Genomic DNA, 24,853 nt, shown 5'->3' with positions numbered 1-24,853 from the left:
ACTTTGATTGTGTAAGCTGTAACTCATTATACAAAAGTTATTCTTAAGGATTAAATTTAGCTCTTCTGTTGGTACATGTTCATCCTATTTTTCTTACTTTTTTTTTTTTTTTTTTCCAGTTAGAACATATATTTTAATGTTAGACTTTATAGTGTTAACTTCTTCTGCCTTAACCTGGTGTATATGCTACACACTTTAGACAGTGTGAAGTGAGCCTAGGTTGAATTTTGCTTCAATTTTTAACTTGATTTGCAGTATTGCAAATACCTACATTCAGCTTTCATTTATTTGTTTAAACTGAAGAGTGCTGTTGAAAGGAGTTTAAATACAAATATTTTTGTTTTGAATCAAATATACTTCAGTAAAGGTGTACTTGTCTACTAGAAGAAAATATTGAAGCAAAGTCTGTTTCTGATTTTGTATGCTGATTATAATTGGTACAAGTTCGTTTACACCAGATATTTAAAACTATATTGACTTATTTTTTTCACTTATGTGTATCAGTTTGATGAACATTTCTTAAAATACATGCAGATTTCCTTCTTTCCATCAGAAAATAATCACCTACTTCCACAAGCTTATGTAAATGCTTATCATCTTGCTTTGTTAGAGTATTTCTCATACCCAGCATCTAACTTTGCCCTCAATTTCCTTGAAATTAGCTTCTACATTCAAGATCAAATGAATGCTTCAGAATAAGAAGATTCAGATTATGTATTGTACCATAATTAGATGACTGTGCCAAAATTATTGAATGAAAACTCTCAACTATATCTCAGCTACGTTAGCTCAGATTCATAAAATAATTTAACTACTTGATTCACAGGGGAAGCCATTGTATGGAAATAGGTCTTAAAGAGCTCTACAAAATTCATGAGCAATATTAGAAGGGGATTCTGAAACTGAAGCAAGTATGCAAAGCAGAACCAAGCAAAGAGCGCAAAACTAGTGGTAAATAAGCTAGATAGTCAGAGCCATCAGCCAGATAGTCATGGTCATCAGCCAGTTGACTATGTTGCCTTTCTGGCTATTTTGCTCTCACTCCTTCTGCATGTGTGTGTGTACGTACATTTAAAACTTGACGGGATCAATTCTTTCATTTGCCTCAGATAAAGTCTAAATTACCAGCACTGTGGTTTGAGAGCCAGATTCTGGGCATGAGAGTTTTGGTTACTCCTATGTGGAATGAAGTTATTATTCAGTCTCTTATTTATTAACTGAGGCAAACACAGAAACATGAGAAACATTTATTTTTATTTTTATTTTTATTTATTTTTACTTTTATTTTTATTTTATTTATTAATGTAGCAATTAATTGGTAATTTTGGAAGTAATAGATTGGTATTTAAAATATATGGACATATTAATTTATCTTAACATGAGTTTTATCTATGAAAGAAGATCATTCTCTCTCTCTGTTTTTTGTTTTTTTTTTTTGTTTGTTTGTTTTTGTCTGATTTCCTGTGACTTACATTTTTCTCCACAGTCCAATTACATTTTTTTCCATAAAAAAAACTATTTTCATATTTAATAAGCCAATCTAGTATCCTATTATGCTGTTGTTAACTACAGGAGCTCAGTACTAACTCACTTTCATGTGTTAGTTGTGAATATTAAAGCCAGATTTTAAAGATCCTGTTAAACAGGCAGTGTTCAGTTCTAAATAACCTGTAGGTCACTTGTCCATATATCTTAAAGCAAAACAGGTTCTTGAAAAAAAGTTCCAATGGTAATATCAAATATTTTTCTTTAATGAGATTGTTATTCTATGTAGACCTAATGAATCTGGATTAATTCAAAACCTCTACATCATGCTTTTAAACCCAATTTTTCTCAATTTCAACAGATCCTTTAAATGGTGATGTTAATTAATTTTGACACTAGCATTTACTATGCTCACATTCTCTCTCCCTTCTGAAACTGTGACAGTTAAAAATACCAGAGTTGCAATGCATTTTCAAGCAAATCTGTAGCTGAAAGATGAATAAATTCAGAATATGATGTGGAAACTAAGAAAAAATAATTATTCAGAGTAAGGTGAAGGCAATACCCACTGAAGAAGTCATCAGGGATGGAACAAGTGTTAATTTTCATCCCTATACAGCACATTTTCATTTTTGGGGATCCAGCCTCTCCCATCAAGGGACCAGGGTAAATCACATTCCTTTTTGTTGTTGTTTCTTAGAGTTGAATTTGAGATAAGAGCTGTCAGAAATTAAAAACTTTCTATTTTGGAATTTCTTCATCAGCTGACGTACCTACTTAATCAGGGAGATGGTCTGTCTCTGGGTTAAAAGAAAGTTTCAGGTTCTCTGAACTTCAGAGTTCACTGTACTAGAAATACGAATGTGTAACCAAAGATTTCTCATACAAAGATCTAATAAAAAAGGAAGTGATCTGCAGATACAGGTTCAATATGAACATAACATAAATGACACAGTTATCAAAGAACTGAATGATAGTAAGTTATATGGAGCTAAAAGAAATATGTATGTCAGGGTTAATTTTTTTTTCCTTTCTCATTGATAACTATTTTCTTAGAAAGCATTAATTTTATGGTGCACTGTTGTACCAGTTTTAAAAAGGAGAGTTAGCATGAGATTCCATAACTCATTCAGAAGTATAACATCAACATCTAAACTGCTAGTCTCAAGCTGTGATTATAATAACCCTTCCTTGCTCTTTTATTTGGTAAGAGATATAATAAATGGGGTTATAGCATGGAGAATGAAAAATAGAACTTCAAATAGTTTTTGTTGCATGTAAAAGCAATAATTTACCATTTTCTGGGATTTCTATGAACCTTAAAACTAAGTAGCTGGATTAGCACGTATCATCTTTTTGTCTAGTGCTAGTGAGTAACAAAATGTCAATCTGAAGTGTCTTATTTTCTACATGAAAGTCAGAACGTCTGAATAGTGCTACATTGTGCAGTTTATATATGTCAGCATTCTTGGAGCTTGATTGAGGATCTCAAAATTTAGGTGCTACTTTCTTTTATACAGACAGATTGTGGGAGGAATTGATTAAACTTTATTCAGAATTTGAAAACCAAAAATCACAATGCCTTCAAGTTTATTTGAAGTGCAAGACTTTACATGGAATTATTGCTGACAGTAATAGTAATCTGACAAAGAAAAATCTATGTTTCTTTTTTTTGAACAATGGATCAAATTAGTACTTGAACATATATCTCCTAGAAACTGAAAGAAGAAAAATACCATGAATTAATAACTACTGAAGGTTGCAGAGCTAATTTTCAAGATAAATATTATTTCTGTTTTTCTGTTGTTTTGTGTGTGTATGTGATTTCCTACTAACTATCTGTGTTTTTAAAATGTTTTCAGACTTTCCATATTTAGGAAAATAAAATAAATAATGCAGATATTTTAAACAAAGGAAAATCTTGCAATTAAACTGAAACAAAAATAGAGTGCTTTAGATTTTTTTATCAATCTGTTTCACAGTGCTCTGTCCAGCCAATGAAATACGTCTGGATTCAACAGGAGTAATACTGAGCCCTGGCTATCCTGACAGCTACCCAAATCTCCAGATGTGTGCATGGACCATTTCTGTGGAAAAGGGTTATAATATCAGCATGTTCTTCGAATTCTTCCAAACAGAAAAGGAATTTGATATTCTCGAGGTGTTTGATGGTAACTATAGAATACACAGTTTTGTATGATACATTTTCTATATATCAATTTTTACGTGTGCTGCAACTCACAAATCACTGTTTATTAACTGTAAATATATTAATTTATTGATTTAATATTTATTATTTATTATTTATTATTAACTATAAATTAAGTATAAAAAACATAATTACTTGGATTTGTTTTTCTGAAAGGAACTGTTGTTGGATTATGTTGTGTTTAAAAATACTTTTTTCAGAACAAATAGGTACCCTGTAGTATATAATACATATACACAACATGTAAATTTCCATTCCTAAATCAGATTAATTTACCATTTGCACAGAGGATATTTTCTTTGTATATTAATTATATTAATACAATTTGTTGTATGTGATTTAAAACTTTGTAACTCCTTTGTTTGTTCATTTTTTCTTCCTTGTATCAAGGACCAAATAGTCATAGCCCATTGCTCATTTCTCTCAGTGGGGACTATTCATCTTCTCTCAACATAACCAGCAATGGCCATGAGGTATTTCTCCGGTGGTCAGCTGATCATGGCACCAATAAAAAAGGATTCAGGATAAGATATATAGGTATGCAAATAAAAATTTTTATAATGTGTATAAAGTTTCATTATAGACCATATTTTAAAAAGAGTAATATAAGAAAAAAGAGTAATATAAGCTGTATTTTGTGACATTAATTGCCCAGACTAAAAAGAAATCCAATCTGTTTTGTATGTGAACCTGGTGATACTGATTTCACGAGGGGAAAAAACAAAACAACAACAAAAAGAACGCATACCCTAAATAGGAGGTATGCATCACATGTGCTCTGTAGAGATTTAAGCAAATGTTTCACTGAATGGTTAAAGCCAGTAGTAAAGCTGAAAGAATCAGCTTCCTCCTTCTTACATGTCATTTATTGGCACTTGTGTGCCTTTGTCCTTCATCCTGGATCTTTATGCAATTCAACCTTAATGTATTTGGTGGGACAGAGGAAGAGGTGGCAACAAGGCAGTAGTGAACAGCTGTAATCTGGGAAAATATGGGACTCTAATGGGTTATACCCTTTAATTCAAGGTTCAACAGAAGCAGCATACAGATATAAAAAGCCAGCATTGTATGTGTTATTAATTCAAGTTAACATTAAGATGGCACTTAACAAAGAGTGATTTTTATATAATTGCTTTCATAGAACTATTATACATGTATAATACCATTTTTACAGGTTAATAATTTTCATCAGTCAAGGTAGAGGAGTTGTTTTTACTATTTGCAACAATTACACAAAATCTGTATTATTTTTTTTTAATAAATAATAGACCAAAGACATGAAATACATGGGATACACAGACCTGGGGATAGTACCTTTAGAAAGTTGCACTGATAATAGTAAAGAAGTTGGTGTCATGATATCATGATACAATTTCACTTTACAAAGTGAAGAAACGGAAAATAGATATGAAATTCTTCTGTCTGATTTGTTTTTTCTTTTTCCTCACTCAATTTTTGACTACTTCACTAATGCAGGAAAATAATTAGACAGCACAATAGTCTGTAAAACAATATTAGTGTCATCTCTCCCTTTAGAGAGGACAGTTTTCTCAGAGGTAAAATGTTTGCTGTGTAGTAAGATAAAATTCACTGTTGTCTAGACAGAAAATATTACACTGTACTTATTGTCTATAGTACCCATTGGATCCAATAAAAGAGTGTGAGGAGAAAGATCTTAAAACTTTAGTGGCAGTAAGAAAACTATTGACAGGAAGTATTTAGTAATATTTACCATAACACTCAGAAAATACTAGTATATTTTCTTATATACTAAAAGAATAGAGGTGTTTGTATCTCTGCTTCTTCTAAGAGTATAAGGCAAGAGCAGTGTAGTGTAAGAGGAAAATGTTTTCATATTATGTGCTGTGAAAGATACAAATCATGTTCTGCTGCTAGCTTTAATAGAGTCATATGACTCTTTATTAATAATGACGCAGAAATATGAACAGCCATATGACTCCATCCTTATCAAAGGATGCCTTTGCCTGAGAAAACCATTGCCCTGAAGTCATAGAATGTGGAAAGGCTTAAAGAGAAAGTGAAGCATCAACTCTATTTGCCTGAGGAATGGAACAGTTTCTTTCTAGTTACCAGTATTTCTTCAAAGCATGAAGGGAACACCTGGAAACCAACCTCTAACTTACTTTTCTGTGCTAAAAAATGGGGAAATACCATCTTAGTTAACATCTTGCCTCCTCCTTGACGAAAAAGATTGGAGACTAAGTTAAATGCTTAAACAAACAACATTTATTTTAAACTAGCTACCAGGCTGTAAGTTTCTTCTGTTGGAGTTTTTTGGCAAGGTACTGCCAAAACAGGTGACTTTGTTCTCATGAACTTAGTGGAAAATGAATTTAAAAGAAATGCAAGCATAATGACATCATGATACTTAAGCAATCTTTAATGTCATGCAGATTTAATGTACAAAAATCCTTTTGCATTAAAACAGCTGTATTTCTCAAAGATATTTTTGTTCTTATAAATGCTTCTGGATTTTTATTTTATTTTTATAACATCCAAATAAGGCTTCTCTAAGTATTTTTTATTTTTTTTTTTCTCCATGGATTTATAGTGGCACTCATAAATATGATTAAAATCTATTTTAGCTGTCACTAGTTCACTTCAGTTCATTGTATCACAGAACTTGAAAGTAACTTAATTAGGACCAAAAGGAAAAAAATAATTTGTAAATAAATATGTGTAGTATGCACTTGATATTTTCTTCTTCCAAAAATGTTGTATACTACAGACACGTATATAATTGCAATAAATTTCACCATCAATAAATTTCTATGGTTTACTTGATTTAACAAGAAGACGGTAAGTAAAAGAGAAGTGAACTATCTTTATACATGTATATCAGTGTGTGTGTGTTATCAGTATCTCAGACTACTAAACCCTGAAGCCCTTACAAGGCCCTATTCTTCAGTACTATTGTGATATTCTTGCAATATGTAATATTCTTTTACCTTTACACTTAGTGAAATTGCTTGATGCATGTGTGATCAGGACATGAAATACAACTTATACTGATATTTTCTCATATTGTTATCAGATGTCCACTGAATTCAATAAGAATTTGTCAAGATTGCCACCTGGATCCTAAATGTATTTTTTTATTTATTTAATATTTATGTTTAAAGCCCTCTACTGTAGTACTCCAGAGTCCCCTCCACATGGTTTCATTGTCAGTCAGACAGGTGGACAGCTCAACAGTATGGTTCGCTGGGCTTGTGATCGAGGTTTTCGGCTTGTTGGGAAAAGTACTGCTGTATGCAGGAAGTCTCCATATGGTTATTACTCATGGGATGTTCCAGTCCCGGCTTGCCAAGGTAAACTATTTAATTATAAAATAATATATCCTAATTAACTCTATTTTTTCTAACATAATCAATTTTCTGACTTAAAATGAATAGGAGGTATCTATCTATGTTTCTATCTAATAAACTGATCAAAAACAAATGCATTTTTAGGAAACGGTATAAAATTCATTTATTTTTTTGTTGTTTTTTTTGTTTGTTTGTTTAGGTTCTAAATTTATAATTAAAATTTTAAATTTATAATTTTATATTTTACTTTAATTGCCACTTTATCATGATCCAAGCACTATAAAAAAAAAAAAAAAAAAAAAGACCTGAAACTTGCTACATTTCCAAGAACAGGAAACTGGAGAAAAAGAAATCATTACCTTTAATGCCATTCTAATCTGTCATGATTTACACTGAAATTTAAAAACAATTAATCAGATTAACTGATGTTTTATGTTTCAGGCTATCTACTTTGTACTCCAGGCCCCACCCCATAGTTTTTTATTTAGTCCCTTATGCATTATAAAAGCAAGACACGTTTTCCTTAACAAGAAAAAGAAAATGGTTATTTGATGTCCGTCACAATTGTATTCTAATTGTCCCTTTCCTGAACAATGTCATTGTTCTGATAACTTACATATCTCTCTTCAGTGAAGTATTAAAATGATTTTTTTTCCATGCAAAAATGCAGCTGTTTTCTAACTTTTGTTCAGAACTTCATGTATCAAGGAATTTACATTATACTCTTACATAAGCTGGTGAAAACACCAGTTTATATTCAGTTAGATTTCACAAATTCATGGTAGTAATAGATCCTTCATTAGGACATCCTAGCTTAGTGTTTTGATTAGATGCTTGCATACATTTTGTTCCTGTTGAGCGGTGGAGATTAATTCTGTATGAATGTTCCAAGATAATTTCCCACAAGTGTTTTTTGACAGTAAGTCTTTGAACTGCAAGTATGCTTGTATTTTTTAAAACTGTGGTACATGTGGTGCATTTGCTGCATATCATTCTTTATCTTTTTCTGCTCATAAGTTGACATAAGGACTGCTTTTGTGACAGTTATTTGTAGAACCTGATCAGATTGTTACCTAGGTATCTCAAATAATTTGGAAAGTTCTACTGTTATATATATATATTTGTTATTTGTTTGTGTGTGTTTTGTTTTAAAACATATCAGTCAGACGTTGTGCTGTCTGATCAAACAGAAAGATTGTTGGAGCCGACTGTTTGAATGGAAAATTACTTAATATATGTATTAATTTAATAACAGCTAATCATAATTATGCATATGATGAAGGTTAGCTTGATAAATTATATAGATGTCATTCAAGTCTTCCAACAAGTCCCTACATGCTAAATGTGGTTGTGGCCATGATATGTGGCTTGCAATTCACAACAGCAAACTCTTCAGAATCAACCTTACTACTGTGAAAACCCTCAGAAGTAAGATGATTCCATGCATCACTCATGCATCTAAACTTCCCCTTACTTTGTTGAGGTGAAAATTATCCCCATCCCTGGATGATACAGTTTTATGATATGAACCCTTTCATTACAATTTTGAGAACACTGTATGTAAATATACATAATGTTCTTTAACAGAAGATATTTACAGAAGGGATTAGCCATTTGCCATTCCACATTTTCCTCCACTACTGAGGAATACAACTTCAGCAAAAGTCGTTTTAAGCATGAGCTAGTGCTTTTTACATCTTGTTATATGATGATGATCATATAACATGATCGTGATGATCATTGTTTTACTACCCATAATACCTGTCAGTCAGCTTTTGTCTGCTGTCAGGTTTTGTTCTCCACCATTAACCACCTATTTTTCCAGGTAATATCAGATGACAAAGTCAGAGCCCTGCCTTCTACTTCACATTTACATTTACAGTGCGTGTGAGTCAGCACAGGCAGGCAACAGAAACAACCACAGATTCACAGTTAAAATGTAAAGAGCAGATTTATTCTTGTTACCTCACTAATCAGGGGATCCCTGAAACAACACCTAAGCAGAGGGACATGAGCACAGGCACATAAGCAGGAATGCAGAAACCACTGAACAGGGTCCGTGATAGGAGATCACCGGCCTGCTGGTTTCACTTGTTTTTATCAAAAGTTTGCGCAAGTGCAGCTTTTACCACCATCCTGTGATTCTCACTGTGCTTCTTTGATTTTCTTTATACCAAGGCCGGGAGCTCAAGCACATCAGAGAGGGCACCTCGAAGTCCACCAAACACCTATGTTATCTATGAAAAGATAGATAATGTCGTCAAACGCACAAAGAGCAGCAGACATAATTTATTTGTTTTTCTACATTGCTGCTCCCCAGACTTTATGTATTCCCAGCTGCAAGGTCACTTAAGCGTATTTACAATCCTGCTTGCCAGTTGTCCATTCTGATCCCATCCTCCTTGCCAATCTTCTGCTTTTAACCAATTTCTCCCAACACAGTCTAGCTAGCAAAGCCATTTTAATCAGTTCTTCATCTGAAGTCGGGATTGCCACAAGTGACCATTTAGTACAGCATAAAATGTTTCAGACTTATTTTTACATAGTAGTGCAAAGACAAAAAACAACAGCAACAACAACAAAAAGTTATTTGCAATTTCTTTGTTACCAATGCATCACATTTTAATCTATTTATTTTCTGTCTCCTAAATGAAGATTACCAGTCAAATCACAGTAGAGGTTACTGGCATCATTCTATAGGAAAGAAATCTCAAATTTGTGAATTCTTTACCTCTGCAATCAGCACATTTATTTATTTATTTATTTATTTATTTTATTTTTAATAACAAGTTCATTCCTTGACCAACATTTTTGCTGCCCGCAGAATATTTCTTGACTGTATTTAATGTGTTTTCTTTATATTTTTCATTTTTCATCTGTACAATTAGTCACTACTAAACTCTTTCCTCTCACTAATGAATGCCAGCAGCCTTTTCCATTACTGCTTTTTATTCTTTTCAAATTCATAAATAATATTAGAGCATTTTCTTATGTTCTCATTTTTATACCTATATGAACAGAAATCTTGATCTCTGAACCTCTAAATAGATAATACTGGCCATTCTTGAAATCTTGCTCTATAGAACTTTTCAGATACACATTTTCGTGGATGTGGTGGTTTTACTCAGGTGGGCAGCCAAGCTCCACCACAACCACTCTCTCACTCCCCCTCTCCTCAAAGAGGAAGGGGGAGAAAATACAACACAGGGAACTCGAGGTTTGAGATGAGAAATGTTTAATTAAAGGGAAAGGGAATGGGGAGAAAAAGAAACAAAAGAAACTGTAAGTCCGCGTGGAAGTACAGAGAGAGGGAAAAAAATTATTCTCTACTTCCCATCAATGAGCGATGTTCAGCCATGTCCTGGGAAGCAGGGCCTCAAAATGCGTAGTGGTTGTTCAGGAGGAACAGCCCCCTCCCCCACGAGAGCCCCCCTTTTTATTGCTGAGTGTGATATCAGGTGTTATGGAATATCCCTTTGGTTGGTTTAGGTCAGCTGCCCCGGCAATGTCCCCTCCCCATCACTTGCCCACCCCCAGCCTGCTGGCTCTTGGGGGCTCAGAAGGAGTCCTGATGCTGTGCCAGCACTGTGCAGCAATAGACACAACACTGGAGTGATATCAGTGCTGTTCCAGCTACGAGTGCAGAGCACAGCACTGTGTGGGCTGCTGCAGGGAAAAGGTGACTCCAGCTCAGACAGACCCAACACAGTGGGTGAAAACTTTTTACATTGTGTACAAAACCAAATATATGTCAGTAGAAAACATTCAACTTTGAGATATTAAACATTTAAGCTCTATCTGTTAAGTGTAGTTCTTAAACGTTGCAGGGCAAATGAACAATCACAGGTCTTTTACAGGATAAAACGTCAAATTTGTGTTTGGGAAATTATCATTACAGAAACTTTTAAATGTGACTTGACATTTGATAAAGGATATTTAAGACCTTTATATAAGTCCAAAAATAATTTCTGAATTTCTTATTTCAGATAAGTCTTTAGATCATCTTCAGAAGGTGATCTTCAAGAATTCAGAAAGCTGAGGTCTTCCATGTGTTGCACATGTAGATCTTTGCAGTTGGAGCACTGTTCAGAAGTTCACGAAAGAAGACTAGGTGTTAGTGTTTCAGATGTGATTACAATTATACTGTTGATCTGCAAAAATGTATTTTTTACAGCCCAAGTTGATAATCATGAAACATTTCAGTGATAAATCTGTGTTTTGGGCATTTTGGATATTCCATACAGAATCACAGAATCACAGAATTTTCTAGGTTGGAAGAGACCTCAAGGTCATCGAGTCCAACCTCTGACCTAACAGTCCCCACTAAACTATATCCCTAAGCTCTACATCTAAACGTCTTTTGAAGACTTCTAGGGATGGTGACTCCACCACTTCCCTGGGCGGCCTGTTCCAGTGCCTCACAACCCTTTCAGTGAAGAAGTTCTTCCTAACATCTAACCTAAAACTCCCCTGGCTCAACTTAAGCCCATTCCCCCTCGTCCTGTCACCAGGCACGTGGGAGAACAGGCCAACCCCCACCTCGCTACAGCCTCCCTTGAGGTACCTATAAAGAGCGATAAGGTCACCCCTGAGCCTCCTCTTCTCCAGGCTGAACAAGCCCAGCTCCCTCAGCCGCTCCTCATAGGACTTGTTCTCCAGGCCCCTCACCAGCTTCGTCGCCCTTCTCTGCACCCGCTCAAGCACCTCGATGTCCTTCTTGTAGCGAGGGGCCCAAAACTGAACACAGTACTCGAGGTGCGGCCTCACCAGAGCCGAGTACAGGGGGACGATCACCTCCCTAGCCCTGCTGGCCACACTGTTCCTGATACAAGCCAGGATGCCATTGGCCTTCTTGGCCACCTGAGCACACTGCTGGCTCATATTCAGCCGACTATCCACCATCACTCCCAGGTCCTTCTCTGCCTGGCAGCTTTCCAACCATTCCTCTCCCAGCCTGTAGCTCTGCTTGGGGTTATTGCGCCCCAGGTGCAGGACCCGGCACTTGGCCTTGTTGAACTTCATGCAGTTGACCTCAGCCCATCGGTGCAGCCTATCCAGATCCTCCTGTAGAGCCTTCCTACCCTCGAGCAGATCGACACACGCACCTAACTTGGTGTCATCTGCAAACTTACTGAGGGTGCACTCGATGCCCTAATCCAGATCATCGATGAAGATATTAAAGAGGACCGGCCCCAGCACCGAGCCCTGGGGAACTCCACTAGTGACTGGCCTCCAACTGGACTTGGCTCCATTCACCACGACTCTTTGGGCCCGGCTATCCAGCCAGTTTCTAACCCAACGAAGCGTGCACCCGTCCAAGCCAAGAGCAGCCAGTTTCTTGAGGAGGGAGACGTTGTCAAAAGCCTTGCTGAAGTCAAGGTAGACCACATCCACAGCCTTTCCCTCATCCACCCAGCACATCACTCTGTCATAGAAGGAGATCAGGTTCGTCAGGCATGACCTGCCTTTCATAAAGCCACGCTGACTGGGCCTGATCGCCTGCTTCCCCTGCAAGTGCTGCATGATGACTCTCAGGAGGATCTGCTCCATGAGCTTTCCTGGCACTGAGGTCAAACTGACAGGCCTGTAGTTTCCCGGGTCTGCCCTCCGGCCCTTCTTGTAGATGGGCGTCACGTTTGCTAGCCGCCAGTCTAGCCAGAATACCTGTATTCTTAAATCCTGTTTTGAGTTTAATTCTGTTTTCAGATACGTCAATAACTTGTGTTGATCTTTTCAAGTTTTTTCCCTTAAATAAAAGACATTTTCTGTGCAAGTTCTACACAAGTAAAATGCACCTTGTAACTGCTGAAAACTGAAAAATGTTGCTGAATTGTAGTTCAGAACTTGGTAGAATAGAAGAGAACTTGAAGAAGAATATAACTTGGTAGTCCTAATTTTATTTATTTGTATAAATGGCTGTTATCAAAGATTCAGTGTGCTGACATGAAATCCGTTTCTTAAAACTTTAAGGTTAAGGGAAGGATATATTTTTCTTACGCCACAAGATTAATTCTGTTAATAGGGATGATAGGACTCAACATTTATCAAGTAAGATACTAATGGAGATCTTTGAATACTGAAGGACTTATTAATCTCTATGGTAGATATAAAACATATCAGATAGATACAAAAATATAGATTTTGCTGATTGCAGGAAGCAAAAATCTATAGTACGTGAACAAGCAGTGCTATGACATGTTTTAGATGTCAGGATCATAAGCAGCAGCTGTTGTGTTGTTGTTTTTTGGGGGGAGGGTGTTGGATTTAGTTTTTATACCCTACTGAAAGCTGTCCTAGATGCAACTGGCAATGGACTTGTTTCTAGCAATTCCAATTCTGAAACTTTGTTTATCATTACATGTCGTTTTGAAAGACAGGGCTAGCTTGGTCAGTGAAAATCTCCATCAACTGATTTTAAAGAGATGAGCTATGCTGGAAACAATTGCTTATACCAGCTTGTTTGTTTGTTTGCTTTTATACCAGCTTTTGGCTATCTTCCTCTTTGCATAGATGGGTCTACCTAATGTTTGGTGCTGCAATCCAACCTGTTGAGGAATTTGATATATATGTACATTTGCATTTTAGTGTCATGAGAGCTCTGTTTCTTTCTTTGGTAGAGTCAGGTGAAATAATAGAGCTCTGTCAGATGCTTTTTAAGAAGTGGAAGATGGACCATATGTTTAATTAACTTGTCAGTTTTGATTCTTCCGGGTCATGTCTTCATACATGATTGTAGATTGAATTCAATGACTCTCAGGGCCTTGAATATCTCCTAATCTTGGTTTTCTTATTTTCTTCTAAAGATGTATGTTTCTAGTTGCCAGTAGATAGCCATAAAGTATATGTTTTTATGGTTGCCTAGACAAGGTAATGAGCAAAATAATTGTTGTTTTCTGACAACTTTTCAGTACAGCATGTCCTGTAGTTTAACTTTACACAGAATTCACAGTTTCTTTTCATGGAAATTCGAGCACATTTTTTTTCACTGATCTTACCATGTTTGTTCGGCAAACTGTGATAGCATTAGTGCTTTACCTGTGTCTCAGCTGTGATTATTAGCTTTGGTATAGAGCCATACTGTTACATTGCTTATAAAGCAGATTTGTCTTATACCAGACCAGCTCACAAAAGGGACAACAACTGAAGACTTTTTTTTTCTACATACTATTTATGCATTGTGAGGCTTAATTCTTTATAGTTCTGCACAGGAGGGATAGGTGGTCTCTTACTGTTCAAGATTCCTCTTTAAAGTAAAGTGCTTAAGAATTAAGTGCCAAAGCTCTGTTTTAGGGATCTGACTTGCATTATATGTGTAGTGTTAAAATGTGGAAAAAACTCGGGTTCTATTTATTTATTTATTATTTTATTTTATTTTATTTTTTTATTATTTTTTTTAATTATTTTTTTAGTTAGGGCTATTTCTGGGGCTACTTCTTTTGTTTTCCCTCTGCTGAATAGTAGTAGTATTAGTAAAGTAGCTTACACTTTCATTTGTGAATTTAAAAATACTTTTTGAAGGGTATTTTATTTCTCCTTTACAGGAGGAAGAATAGAATGTTGAAAGTTAATATTAGTGTTGCCAGAGGTCATGTGATGGAAGAAACCCAAATTACAAACTAGGTTTCCAGTGCCTCAGTCTGGTGCTGTATTCATTCAGCCATGATGGTCATACCTTTTCCAGATATTTTTTATTTCATCTTCTTTTATTGTCTTCTGCATTTTGAATGAGTAACTGCAAGGTTACAAACCATGTTTTATATAATTTGTTTGGTTTTTGTTTTAGTTTTTTCTTTTTCATAGAAACCTAGGATCATAGAATGGTTTGGGTAAAGGGACTTTTTTTGTTTATCTAGTCATCAAAAGACAAAAACTTTCTGAGATTTAATTCCCTAAACTTTTTAAGGGAATTTATTTGTAGCCTTAAAACAAACATTAATGAGTTAAAAATCCATTTGTATGAATTTATGACTGTTGAAGTTACAGTCCATAAACCCTCTGAGAAAGGCAGTTTATAGTGAAGAACAGATACAATTACTATGGCTTTCTCTTTAATCAGCAATATCTTGTGGAATTCCTAAATCTCCAGTGAATGGTGGGATATTAACTACAGATTACTTGGTTGGCACCCGTGTTACTTACTTTTGCAATGATGGGTATAGACTATCATCCAAGGAACTTACCACAGCATCCTGCCAGCCAGATGGTACCTGGAGCAATCACAATAAAACACCTCGCTGTGTAGGTAGGTAATATGTAAAAAATCTCTAGTGAGTAAGAATGTTACTGTACATTTTGTTTATTTATCCAAAATAGAAAAACAATATATTATTTAAACTTTCAGCTTCAGGAAACTAAGTTGTATGTAATTGTTGATATTAAGTTACTGTGAAGTATATATTTGAAGTATGTGTATCTGAGATATGTTCCTAAACATTCAGTGACAGCAGAAGAAATACACAGATTACAGAATACATTCAAGTTGAAAATTAATTTTCAGCTAAATCAAAGGTAATGGTTGCAAAGGTTTGTGCAAAAGTCAACTCTGCAATGATATCTTCACAGTTCATATACTGTTAACAATTAACAGTTCAGAATTCCAAAGTCACTGGTATTATTTGAAATTATTGCTGATTATTTATATCCAGACTATCATTATAACCCGACACTACCTAAACTCTGGGAAACATCACTGAAGAGAAAATGCCTGCTCAGTTCCAAAGAGAAGCAGATAATTTCAAATTTATAAATGGTTTATGATAACCCTGTAAGGCTGATGCAGAAATGTCACAGTGCTAGATGCATATTAAAATTTGGATTATTTCACCCAATGAACTAGAAAGGAAAGAAAACATATCCAAGATAATTTTCAAGGATTTTCCTTTTTTTTTTTTTTTCTTTTTTTTTTTTTTTTCTCTTGTGCCTATGAAAGGCCAATGCCTTATGCCTTTCCTTTGTTTATAAAAGCAATGTGAATTGAGAGGAAGAAAGCAATATCCAGTAAAGATTTTCTTCTGTGACATTTTCATTTGATCATGAGGAAAATATTATGCTTACTAACATTCTTCACTTAGATCAGGGTTGTTGAAGGATGTTTGTTTCCAAAGGAAGTACACTTTGAATTAGGGCATGAGGAAAAGATGTGTTGCTGCTGAAAACGCATTCTGAATATGAATATTATTTTACCTGCCACCATTGTGCAGCCTCTTGAAGTCTTTACAGTTTCATATAATGTATCTGGGTAGAAAATCAGTCCTGTATTTAAATTTAGCTATCATTTTAGTAAAGATTCTGATATCTGACCATGAATCTACAGTGAACTACTTCAATGTATGGAGCTATATTATCTACACCATTTACATAGCTCTGTCTACACCAGTCACTGATTTGTCTGGGACATTGATTGTTATTAATTAAATGAGAGTGTTACCTGCTTAAACACATGCAATTTCAAATACAGCCTTATTCTTCGAACATCATCTCACTGGATTTAAAATATATTTCTAAATTAATAGCTCTACAGGTTTTTGAAATTTGTCTGTACTAAACCACAAATAACTGTGTTTTTGATATTTTGGAAGTTGTTACGTGTCCAAGCATCAATTCTTTCACACTGGAACATGGAAGATGGAAAATAGTGAATGGTTCACATTATGAGTATAAAACAAAAGTAGTTTTCAGCTGTGACCCAGGGTATTATGGTTTGGGACCAGCATCTATCGAGTGTCTTGCTAATGGAACCTGGAGCTGGAGAAATGAGCGACCTTACTGCCAAAGTGAGTACATGCTTCATCTGTATTTGCTGTGTGGATTGCAAATAAAAATATTTTATTTGGCTTAATTAACAATTAACTAATTTGAAATTGAGATCACTTAATTAGAAAAAAAATGTCACTAACCCTAACCTTTAACTGAGGTAGTTAAATAGCAATTATTAATAATGTTCCAAACAGTGTTTGTTTTTAATTTTACAGAAACAATTTTATTGTTTTTTAATTATTATTTTCATTTTTTGAGTATTTTTGTGAGGAAATAGTAATCTTCGTATACAGAGCTCTTCTACAGAACAGATAGAATACTTCATATTGCAGTCTTTATTTAGCTGGTTGATAACCATTGCATATTATTGGATGTATGTTTGTGATACTCAGATATACATTTCTGTTCTGTTCTGTTTTTACCATGAAGTTATTTCTTGTGGAGAACTTCCTACACCTCCAAATGGAAATAAGATTGGAACTCAAATCACATATGGATCTACAGCTATATTTACTTGTGACTCAGGGTACATGTTAGTTGGCTCTGCTGTAAGGGAATGTCTATCTTCTGGACTCTGGAGTGGAATTGAGACCAGATGTTTAGGTATGGATACAACTGTCAAAACATTCCTATTTTCTTTATATCTATCAGACAAAAGTAAGCAAGGTTAGTTAACGTGCCTCTTTCTGTTAGCCCTTCAAGCACTGAAGAGAGTTCTAAATTTAAAGAAAAAAAATGTGTTGCTGTTTTTCTTATCAAAAGATTAACTGTGGTAACCTTTCCACAGTTTGAATCTCTTTTGAATTCCTTTGCCATACATGCAAAGCCTGTGTCATTGGACTGGTGCATATGGCTCCATAGACCTATACATACACAACAAGACAGATGGATTATAGATCTGTCAGCTTTAATACTTATCCTTAGTAAAATAACTGCATAGTAGACCTGAACTCAGTGGATATGTTACAGAATTAATCTATATACTTGCAAAAGATGGAAAAAAAAAAAAAAAAAAAAAAAAAAAAAGGATAAGCATGTGGAAACATGGACAAGAGCACTTCATCCTTATTTCTGAGAGAAAATCACTTTCCCAATGTTATGTATAAATTTTGAAAACCCCTTAGTGGTACATATTTAGGCATCTTCATTTTTTTTAAATACTTAGATACCAGTCCATGAATTGTTCATGAATAAAGTGAACATGTGATCTCAGTGAAACAGTTACAGGCCTTCTTTTTAATTCATTATCACCAACTATACCTTGAGCTTACATTGTTAATTGTAAAGACGTTGAAATTTATATACAACTAATATTTTAGTTTCAGTTGGAATCAAACGGATGACAATATGAAGACATATTGTCCCTTCTCATTTGTGTAGGTATGAAAAAAAAAAAGAAAGAGTATCTGTGAACATAGATTTTGTATTTATTTTAATCTTTCTAATTCAACTAATATATATGTTAAACGTTTGTGTTTACTGCTGTTCAAGTTTTCATAAATTAATAATTTTTCATTTGAGAAAAATAAATCTAAACAAAAAGCCAAATTATATTCTATTTATAAATACCGTCTTGGAAAAATTCCTGTTTTACACATTAACCTAAATAACTTTATACCTTAACTTTAAAATCAATATATATAATCAAGTTCATATACGCTAGTATCCAGTAACAATAAGTACAGAAAATGCATTTTAATTTTATTTTTTTTTTACTAGAAGGAAAAAAAAAAAGAATCTAAAAAATTCTTTGAAATTATTGGACTAATTTAATGTGACTACAGTAAATCTTCAAAGGTGTATCTTCAAAGCTTTGATGATGGCAAACTGAAGATAGGATGGATGAATTGCAGAATTGGATAACTGCAGAAATAGAACATAGCATACAGCATATACAGCATGCAAAAAAAAAATTGTAAAAATAAATACTAGTGACAAATTGTTTATAAAAGGAAGACAGTAATGACTAAAATAATCGCTGTTGCAGCAACACTGCCTGTTGTGGTACATTATTTTGCAAGAATGAGATTTCTGAAAAGAAAACCTCGGTAAAATTCTTGCTCCCTCAATAGTTAAGTTAATAGTTAAATTAATAGCTAATAGTTGGAGTCAAATCCAGTTGGAGGCCAGTCACTAGTGGCGTTCCCCAGGGCTCGGTGCTGGGGCCGGTCCTCTTTAATATCTTCATCGATGATCTGGATGAGGGCACTGAGTGTACCCTCAGTAAGTTCGCAGATGACACCAAATTAGGTGCGTGTGTCGATCTGCTCGAGGGTAGGAAGGCTCTGCAGGAGGATCTGAATAGGCTGGACAGATGGGCTGAGGTCAACTGCATGAAGTTCAACAAGGCCAAGTGCCGGGTCCTGCACCTGGGGCGCAATAACCCCAAGCAGAGCTACAGGCTGGCAGATGAGTGTTTGGAGAGCTGCCAGGCAGAGAAGGACCTGGGAGTGATGGTTGATAGTCGGCTGAATATGAGCCAGCAGTGTGCTCAGGTGGCCAAGAAGGCCAACAGCATCCTGGCTTGCATAAGAAACAGTGTGACCAGCAGGGCTAGGGAGGTGATCGTCCCCCTGTACTCGGCTCTGGTGAGGCTGCACCTTGAGTACTGTTTTCAGTTTTGGGCCCCTCACTACAAGAAGGACATCGAGGTGCTTGAGCGAGTCCAGAGAAGGGCGACGAAGCTGGTGAGGGGCCTGGAGAACAAGTCCTACGAGGAGCGGCTGAGGGAGCTGGGCTTGTTCAGCCTGGAGTAAAGGAGGCTCAGGGGCGACCTTATCGCTCTCTACAGGTACCTTAAAGGAGGCTGTAGTGAGGTGGGGGTTGGTCTGTTCTCCCACGTGCCTGGTGACAGGACGAGGGGGAATGGGCTTAAGTTGAGCCAGGGGAGTTTTAGGTTAGATGTTAGGAAGAACTTCTTTACCGAAAGGGTTGTTAGACATTGGAATGGGCTGCCCAGGGAAGTAGTGGAGTCACCATCCCTGGAAGTCTTTAAAAGACGTTTAGATGTAGAGCTTAGGGATATGGTTTAGTGGGGACTGTTAGGTCAGAGGTTGAACTCGATGATCTTGAGGTCTCTTCCAACCTAGAAATTCTGTGATTCTGTGTGATTTAATTCAAATTAAGAATGGGACTTAAGTGACGAGTTCAGCTAATGGCAAGTCAGAAGACATATTTTTTTAAGAAGGTTAAAAAAGAAAATATTGGAAGATGCAGAGAATGAAAGAAAAACAGAAAAGGAGCTATAGAATTAGCTCCTATATAGAAATACGGAAAGGCAGGCATCATGTAAGAGGGAAAGAAAATTTGCCCATGGGAACCCTGTGAGGGAGGATGTAGAGGACAGGAGATAAAATACAAATACAGCAGGAAGATCTACAGAGCAGGTATTGTTATGATCTGAGAAATACATTTCTGTACAATTTATGAATAAATTATGGTATTTGTTTTCAGTTACTGAAAAAAAGTAATAAAAAATAGATTTTTTTCCTACTTCTATTTTTTTCTTTCTCCTCATAGCCATGAACCTTTTTTTTTTTAGCATTTACCTCAGAACTCTTCTGTTTTTACTTGCTGAAAAATGTAGTCATGCTTAGACTCACTAAATTAAAATAAAAAATTAAAATATGAAAAAAAAAGGAAACACTGTTGTTGAGTTTTTAAACCTTTTTTCTCCCAGCAGTACTCTTAGTTTTCTCTCAACAGTCCTTTACTTTCTACTTCCTTAACTTTTTGCATTTTTTTTTGTTTTCTGCTGTAGTTTTGTTTGTTTGTTTGTTTGTTTGTTTGTTGTTTTTTTCCCCTGGGAGATTTAAATACCAGTTTGTGGTATTTACATTCAGTCCCCAGTGAAAATAATCTACCTTGGCTCCTGAACAGTTTTAGATCTGAATTGCATTTGGGATAATTCAGCTCTCTCACTGCAAAAGACAGTTAGCCACACTGTATGATCATTTTGAGTGAAGGCTAGTTATTACAATGTGTTTTGTGATTTTATTCAGTTTCATCATACAAAATTTCACAACTAAACCATTGCTCTTCCATAATGATTCCCATATATATTTCCCAAATGAGAACAGATTTAAAACAATGTACCTTTCTGTTTTTGTGCTGTTTTTTTTTAGTAGTCAAATCATGTGGTGTTACTCCTTTTCATACCAGTGTGACAAAACTGACATCAGTTATATGAAAGATCATATATATAATACAAACAAGTAAGTGGGAAAAGGTTTGGGGGACACAGCTGTGAGATGAAATGAAAGAATAGAATTGATCTTTGATGCCATTGCGCAGTAAGTATGTCTCATTCAGAAGCAAAAGCAGTTTCTCAGAAAACTGTACATGTGCAGAAAATTATACATGCGCAGTATTAGTTTTTCCCAGAGTACCAAAAATCTAGCAGTAATCTGAGATGTTTGGAAACTTTCCACAGTCAAACAAACAAACAAACAATACTCCAAATCCCCAATTTTGTCTTTTTTATGTGTATCTGTATAGATGTAAACTTGCAGACACCAAGGAAAGCATCAAAAGATACTGTATGGCACTTCAAAAATAATTTCAAAATGTTAATAAGGTGAAACAAAAATTATTTGACGTAACTCCATTAAAATAAGAGTTTAAAATGGAAGTCTTGTAAAGCAATTATCAGGAGAGGGTGAAAATAAAGCAAATGAATAAAAATACTTGTTTCATATACTACTATATATATTTTAAATATTAATAAATATTAATGAGCACCTGATTTTATTACAACTGTGAAAACTTATTCAGCTGCATAAATTTGTGCAAATTTAATATATGTTCTCAAAGGTTCTCACATCAGGAATTCTGTATACTGTTACAGACACTTCCTATGGCAAACATACTCAACAGCTTACCACATGACAGATGGTGATTTGAAATGAAATAAGTATTTCAAATAGTCAAACAAATACTTGGGGACATTTCACCCATCAAATTTAATCAGTAGGAAGTTTCAGACACTACATGTATTGAAAATTCTGTTGACTGGCATGATTCATACAATGGAGTACCACGTGAGTTTTAATTAAGTTCCTGAGGCAAGAAAATCTCAGATTTGCTTTTTCCTTTTTTTTTTTTCTTCCCTATGAGAAGTTTCTAGCCCTCAAAAAAAATTGAGAAAACCCTGCAAGTTTACAACAGTGTTTATATTACAAAGACTGCAAATTTCAAAGGAAAGAACAATCCAAATTGTGTTCCCTCTAAATGTATTTTCTTACTAGCAACCCCATTTTATTTATTTTATTGTGCTTTATTTATTTGTGTACTTATTTATTTGTTTGTGAGAACTAGATGACAAAAGGGAAACAGGAGTTTGGGTAGCTGGTAATATTTTTCCACTTAACCTTAACTACTAGTTGTAACACTGCTTGCTTTTGTTGTTTGTCTTACTTATTTTTGAGTTCTTTGTCCTGTGTTGTCGTCTCTGAGGTCTCCATTTTCACATGATTTGGCGAATTGTGTGCCCATTTTACAGAGTTCATTAAGAAAAATGGTAACAAAAGTCTCATGGTTCATTCTTTCCCTGATTCCTTTAGGTTAAAAGTGTGTTTGTGATATTCATATAAAATATTTCTCATATTTTGGGAATAGAGGGTCAAGGGCCAAGAAGGTTACATTTATAATGTATGCAATTTTACATTTATGGTAGAGATTATATATATATATTATATATATATATATATTTGAACTTTTATATCTATGTATTTATATATTTATTTCTTTAAATTTCTAATGTTCTAACATTAACTTCAATTTAATCTTAGCCAAAATAAAACTAGTAGAAATAATTTAGAAATCTACAGGTTAAAACCTGTAGATAAAAGGAATCACTTATTTTAGAAAGAAGGTTTAATACAAATGGAATTTAATCTCTTTGCCTCACTGTCTTTTTCAAATTTCTTATATGTGTAAAGACTTACCTATACAAGTGCAATACTTTAGTTTTCCCCAAGTTAATAAATATAAACCTTTGAGTGAAGTTATACAAAAATTTGAAGATTTTCTTCTTGTAATTAAATAAATAAAATAAATTTAAACTTCTCTGACATATTTACTGATCTTTTTGTTTGCTTGTTTGGTTTTATTATTTATTTTGAAAATTCTAGCTGGTCACTGTGGTAGTCCAGATCTTATAGTCAACGGTCAAGTAATTGGAGAAAATTATGGGTATAGAGACACAGTTGTATACCAGTGCAGTCCTGGTTTTCGGTTGATTGGTTCTTCTGTACGAATATGTCAACAGGATCACAACTGGTCTGGTCAGCTTCCATCCTGTGTGCGTAAGTAAGAGTGGCAATGCATACTGATTTCTGCTACAGGAATGTCTATGTCAGAAAAGATGAGGAGTATCTTTAAACTTACTAAAAGAGAATGATTTGAAGTAGATCCTCAGAACTACATGGCTACATAAAATATGTGATTCATTTATCAGATGAAGTTAAATGTTGTCTCTTAAAATTTCCAACAGATTACTGCATCTTTTGGCAAATAAATACCTGTTAATTAAAAGTAAATATGAACTTCAAAAAGTGATGGGATTTAGGCACTCAGGTACTCTAATTTGAAAATAGCTTTATATGCCTTAGTGGCTTTTAGAAATACGTAATGTAAATTGACTTTGACTGTAGCATTGAGTGAAGTAGATCCTCTTGAATTACACTATCAGCATTGATAATTAAAATTACTGATTCATGAAGTTTATAGTATTTTTTTCTACTTCTTAAAAATATACAATTATTAATTGTACTCTTTGTGTTTTTTGTGTGTGTGTGTGTGTGTGTGTTTGTTTGTTTGTTTTTTACATGAATTTTCTATTTTGTTAATGAGATTCCTTTTATGTGACAAGTTTGTCAACCTACCTGTCAACATGTTTGTCAATATCTGAATATCTTCAGGGTGAGGGTGACAGAGCACTGGAACAGGCTGCCCAGGGAGTACGTGGAGTCTCCTTCTCTGGAGATATTCAGACCTGTCTGGACACCTACCTGGGCAACCTGCTCTAGGGAACCTGCTTTGGCACAGGGGTTGAACCCAATAATCTCTTGAGGTCCCTTCCAACCCCTACAATTCTGTGATTCTGTGATACCATACAAAAGACTGTTATGTAATAAGAAAATATGGTATTTCATTTAGAATTCGAGAGTGCTTAAAGGATTCTCAAGTGAATTATAATGATTTGATAATTGTTTCAATTATATTAGTGTATTGAATGCACTTTTATTTAATATATTGTATTGAATACTTTTTTGTCCAACTGCAGATATTCTGTTTTTATGCCTTCATTCTTGTTGCAGAAAACCTTGTTGTAATACAAGCTATTAATTCACTACCCTGACTGCTCACTCTGTTTACTGTTTTACATAGAATGAGATATACATGTACTTAACACTACTATAATAATTTTATTAATTTTGTTTCCACTTCATTTTCTATTAATAAACCATTACTTTATATTACATTTTGGGGCAACACAGATATATTCCTTATATATAAATGTTGAGGCAAGGAAATAAGACACCATTAATCAAGAATTTTTGAATTAAATACAAAGAAAACGTTTTAGATCTGCTAGCAGCCACATAAGTGTGCATAATTTATTTCTCTGACAACTGGAAACTGTTTTACAGAATTACAGAATGGTTAAGGTTGGAAAGGACCTTTGCAGGTCATCTGGTCCAAGCCCCCTACTCAACTAGGGACACCTGGAGTATGACCATGATCATGTCCAGGCAGATTTTGAAGATGTCCAAAGAGGAATCTGTAACCTCTTTGGGCAAGCTATTACAGTGCTCTATTTGTCTGAATAGAAGGGAATGTGTTTCAGAAGAACACACAAAACTTGGGGAAAAAATTAGTTTTTCCAAAGACTGTTATAAACAGGAGCTGCCTCTAACATTGTGATAGATGCTTAGAAGACGATTGACTTTTGATTAAACGCTCAAATGAAGTGTATAGTGAAGTGAATAACTTCACATTTCTGGATTTACTTAACCTCCACAAGTCTTAACTGATTTTTTGAGATTAAATGTTTAAAATTAATGGTTCTGAC

At 34.8% G+C, this 24,853-nt stretch overlaps 1 protein-coding gene across 5 annotated transcripts in view; it reads left to right on the top strand.

The window, feature by feature from the left end:
* The window catches only part of CSMD3 (CUB and Sushi multiple domains 3), a 684,493-nt gene that overhangs the window by 595,558 nt on the left and 64,082 nt on the right, over positions 1–24,853 (top strand). For all 5 annotated transcript variants that reach the window (XM_084509891.1, XM_084509890.1, XM_084509889.1 and 2 more), the window contains 7 exons: positions 3,468–3,656; positions 4,085–4,231; positions 6,838–7,026; positions 15,080–15,265; positions 16,602–16,796; positions 17,209–17,382; positions 22,911–23,084. In XM_084509891.1, the coding sequence (XP_084366017.1) occupies positions 3,468–3,656; positions 4,085–4,231; positions 6,838–7,026; positions 15,080–15,265; positions 16,602–16,796; positions 17,209–17,382; positions 22,911–23,084 (1,254 nt within the window). The remainder of the gene's footprint in view (positions 1–3,467; positions 3,657–4,084; positions 4,232–6,837; positions 7,027–15,079; positions 15,266–16,601; positions 16,797–17,208; positions 17,383–22,910; positions 23,085–24,853) is intronic.

This window comes from Aythya ferina (assembly GCF_964211825.1).
Source record: "Aythya ferina genome assembly, chromosome: 2".
Lineage (NCBI taxonomy): Eukaryota > Metazoa > Chordata > Aves > Anseriformes > Anatidae > Aythya > Aythya ferina.
The sequence above is the reverse complement of the archived record's forward strand: the minus strand, read 5'-3'. Positions and strand labels throughout refer to the sequence as shown.